Source organism: Petromyzon marinus, chromosome 1 (genome assembly GCF_048934315.1).
Source record: "Petromyzon marinus isolate PM22_M1 ecotype Great Lakes invasive population chromosome 1, UKy_Petmar_22M1.pri1.0, whole genome shotgun sequence".
Classification (NCBI taxonomy): Eukaryota; Metazoa; Chordata; class Hyperoartia; order Petromyzontiformes; family Petromyzontidae; genus Petromyzon; species Petromyzon marinus.
The window spans coordinates 26,066,025-26,070,423 of NC_133667.1; the positions used below are offsets into that span (position 1 = coordinate 26,066,025).

The 4,399-nt window shown below is 48.2% G+C and overlaps 1 protein-coding gene across 1 annotated transcript; it reads left to right on the forward strand.

Annotated features, from left to right (window-relative positions):
- Positions 1–892: 892 nt before the first annotated feature.
- NDUFB6 (NADH:ubiquinone oxidoreductase subunit B6) lies at positions 893–3,858 on the forward strand. Its single transcript, XM_032957085.2, has 4 exons — positions 893–1,205; positions 2,113–2,208; positions 2,956–3,000; positions 3,517–3,858. Exons 1-4 carry the CDS (start codon positions 1,020–1,022, stop codon positions 3,586–3,588), a joined length of 399 nt encoding a protein of 132 aa, XP_032812976.1. The 5' UTR covers positions 893–1,019; the 3' UTR covers positions 3,589–3,858.
- The last annotated feature ends 541 nt before the right edge of the window (positions 3,859–4,399 follow it).

Consider the following 4,399-nt stretch of genomic DNA (forward strand, 5'->3'; position numbering starts at 1 on the left):
TAAGTGGAAGCGTATAAATATATTTTCAGGCGCATTTTTTAAAAAATGTCCACAGACTCAAGAGATCGCTGATATCTCGTGGAAGAGCGTTCCATAGCCTGGGGGCTACACGGGAAAAATCTCGGCCACCCATAGACCGAAATCTCGACCTGGGAATGCAGAGAAGATCTGCATCCCAAGATATTAAGATAAGTGTAACCTCAGGTATATATTTGTGACAAATCTCCGCAAACCTAGCCCTGCTCGAACACAAATGAAAGAAAAAAATACACAACGACCAAAAATAACATGAATATACTGTCGTTTATTAAACTGTGTAAAACCCACGTGGCATTGTATTAGTGTGGTAAATGTATGCGTGTACGTGTATAACAGTCCTTTTGTCACTCGATTGCTGGGTTAATTTGTAATTTTGGTGACCCCAGGGTCGCTGTTGTCAATGCGACTCTCGTGCTGATCTTTTGAGTTCTCTCAACTAGTTAATCAAAATAAATGTAACACATTTGAGCTGGGGAGAGTGGGGGGCTATATCACCATACCCCCCTACGCTGGTCAGTGTGGAAAGCTGAAGGCTGGGAGCATTAGGCGTGGGAGCATAGAAGTTATCCACAACGTCGGTATTTTTTGGGTTAGATCGCGTAAATTTAAATGTTTCGTTAAACCCCGCCACCACCCGCCACAGCCAAACAGTAATGTTTGGGTTTAACGACACGTTTATATTTACGCGATCTAACTCCCCCCTTAGTCGCGATAGCCTCCTTTGACGGCGTTTAAAGCGTCGCAAAGTTCCACAATCACGTCGACGGGCCGACTGCGCTGCCCTCTGCCGGCCGAACCAGCGCCGCCGCCGCCGCTAGACTCTGGAGCGGCGGCGCTGGAGGTCAAATAAACCTCGGAGCTGGCAACGGGAACACAGCGCGTTTTTAATTTACACTTCTCACTCGGCTCACCGTCCGCTTGAGGCCGCGGTCTGATTTCTCTCCTCCTCCTCCACCACCTTCCTTCCTTCCACCGTCGTCATGGCGAGCGAGCCGAGCGCGGACGTTCGCCTCCGCCGCCAGCAGATCTTCACCCTGCGGCGGCAGTGGCTGCGCGACCAGGAGCTGAGCCCCCGGGAGCCCGCGACGCAGCTCGCGGCGCGGACCGGCCCCGTCGCGGCGGCCTGGGCGAGATTCCTGCAGCCCGGCACGGCGTGGAGGCTTCGCGTGAGACGGCTCCGCACAGCTCACGCCAGAGCCGCTCTCTCGCCAAAACAACCCCCATAACCCCTTCCCTCTCGACGACGCCTTCGCCCGCCTCCACCGTTTATCTCAGCGCCTATCCAAGGCCTCCTCCACCCGTCAGCTGCACGCCAACCCCAAGCCGTTCATCCTCCGCTCGCTCGGCTTCACCCCTCTAACCGTGACCTTCACCCTTCTAACTGTGACCTTTAACCCTCTAACCGTGACCTTCACCCCCCCCACCTCTCTCATTCACCTCGACTCGCAACCCCCTTTCGCCGTCCACCTCCGTCTCCATCGTCCCCCTTCAGCCGACCCCTTCATCCCCACCGCGCAGTGCGATTGTGGCGACGCAACAGAAACTACTATGGGCCAGCTTAGGGTGGCGACGTGCGGTGCGAAAGAAGTTTAACAAATATACACGTGGACCATATAGTGAACCGATGTGGTGTGTGCTTCTTCAGCGGAGGAGGAACGGCAAACCCACACGAACTCCCTCTTGAAAGCCCTCTCGTCGTGGTTAGCAGACATCGACAGTGAAATTCAGCTCCTGCACATACGGCCATACGCAATAATAGATTAGAACCCTCACCTCCCCCTCACCGCCACTGTCACTCATCCTGACCTTTAACCTCCATCCGATAGTTTTGATGTTGATGCTGTTGATGACGGTGTTTGCGTTTATGATGGGATGTTTTGTTATTATGGCGATGATGGTATTGATGTTAATGGTAATTATGTCGCTGGTATATTTGGATGTTGATGGTGGTGTTTAATAATAATGGTGGTGGTGATGTTGATGGCAATGGTTTTGATGTGCATGGTGATGGTGGATGTATTGGACGATGGTATTGGTGGTGATGATGATGATGGTGTTGATGTTGTTTGACAGACGTACCGTGCGGCACAGTCGCTCTCGTTTGGGTTTCGCTTTGTTCTGGTCCCGGCCTGGATCGTTCACTACTACTTGAAATACCACGTGGCCACGGTGTGAAAACAACCACCACACAATTACACTACTACTACTACCACAGGCACCACCACAGCCTTCACATTTACAGCCATCACTGCAATACTAACACAACCACAACAATACCAGCACAACCACTACAATACAACGACAACCTCTACAATACCATTTTGACCACAGCAACCACAACCACCACAACTACAATCTCATCACAACCACAGCCACCAATGTTACGACAACCACAGTTACCACTGCAATACCACCACTATACCAGAAGCATGACTACAATACCACCACATCCATCAGAGTACCGTCACAGCCACCAATTCGATACCACCACTACTATACCATGACAACTGGTTACCACAATGCCACCTCTTTACAATGATACCAAGACACTAAATATAATTACATTCACACTGACCCGTAACAATACACACAACCACACAACAAACCATAACAACTATAAGCACGAGCACACAACAATCATAACCACAGTATAAACCTCAATAATTATCACATGCAAACAATTACCACAACATCCATACATCACTGCTACACAGCCACAACATTCACGACAAAAAACAAACACATGGCTAAAGTCACAGCACATGATTACAATACCGGCAATAAAAAAATATATACAAGTACATCTGCATTACAACCACATCAACATCTACCGCGGCCACACGACACCACCATATTAGTCATCTACTGTATATTGATGTTGTTGGAGTGATGTTAATGATGTTGATGTCGTTGCAGGATGTACCATACGGTCATTGTCGCACCAAACCTAGGGTTTACCCGGTGAGTGTGCATGTCTGTGTTTGCCTGTGGGCAACTGTCTTTGTGTTTCACTGTCCGTGTTTATATGTGTGTGTGTGTGTTGGAATATGTGGATGTGTATCCACGTGTTTTTTTGGGTGTTTCTGTATGTCTGCCTGTGAATGTGTGTATATCTATACTGTATATGGGGAGCGGTAGTGTAGCGGTTAGAGTGCTGCACTACGAACCCGGCCCCCGAGTTCAATTCCCACTCACGGCCAACACTAGTGACGATTATCTGAACTGGTCCTGGGCCTCCCCTAAGTTGACTCAGCCTCAAATGAGTACTTGGTGCGGTGTGTCAACATCGCCACTTGGGAGACAAAGGTGGCCAGGCATGGTGTAGCCACCCACCCCCACATGTGCCGTGCCACCCTTAATAGGTGCTCGCTAACCGCACTTGCCTCAACAGTCTGTTAAGACTATACGGAGTATCTTTGTTTTTTGTATATGTGTGTTTATTTTGGTGTATTCATTATGTGTATGTGTGTGCTGCAGGGTGACACAATTGTGGAGACTGGGGAGGTGATCCCTGAACTGAACATCCCCCACGCTGATCACCACCACTGAGACCCCTGTCCATCCCCCGCGAACTCGACAAGTTCGGGTCAAGTAGCCAAGGGGGAGCATCAAGCAAATTGAGGGAGCACAGCACATGGCTAACCACCCACCCTAATACATTATCGTAAATGTGTTGTGGGGAGGGAAGCTGCCCCTGCTACCCCCTATGTATCTACATCTACGAGTAATGCAAAACCCACATGCAGTGGCCTACCTTAACCATCGTCATCACCAACATCATATTGATTGGAGAATTTAAATAAATGATTCCTAACTTAACATCTGTGGGTGTGTCAGACTTGTTTTCTGGGCAATGGAGAGAGAAAGGTGTGATGGGGTCAATGGTGAGGGTTAGGATGGGAGGTTAGATTTAAGATTTGGGACAGTGTTAGGATTAGTGTATGGTTTATGATCACAGTTTATTGTTAAGTTGATTGGCATAGGGTCAGTGCAGGGTATAAAGATATTAAGGTTGATACTTTTTGGTTTTTTCGGTAAAGTCACGTAGGTAAAATTAAATAAAAGAGAACAATTAAATCACGACGTTTCGGAGGCAACACAAGCTTCCGTCTTCAGGTGGAACAGTCACAGCAGAATATCTGTGTCAAGATTCAAATCTAGAATATTAAGGTTGGTTAGTGTTTGGGTTAATGTTAGTATTTGGGTAAAGTTTATGATTTGGATAGGGATGCATAATACTACAGAGTCCATGCTAGGGTCAGGATTCGAGTTAAGGTTAAAGTTTGGGGTTAGGATTAAGATAGAGTAAGAGTCAAGGTTATTCGTGTACGAGTCAGGGTTAAGGATGGGGTCAGAGTTA

Bases quoted from the DNA above. Each gene is read 5' to 3' on its own strand.
- NDUFB6 (XM_032957085.2), top strand. From the start codon at position 1,020: ATGGCGAGCGAGCCGAGCGCGGACGTTCGCCTCCGCCGCCAGCAGATC. The intron at 1,206-2,112 runs GTGAGACGGCTC...GTTGTTTGACAG, and splicing joins GCACGGCGTGGAGGCTTCGC to ACGTACCGTGCGGCACAGTC. The intron at 3,001-3,516 runs GTGAGTGTGCAT...TGTGTGCTGCAG, and splicing joins CCAAACCTAGGGTTTACCCG to GGTGACACAATTGTGGAGAC.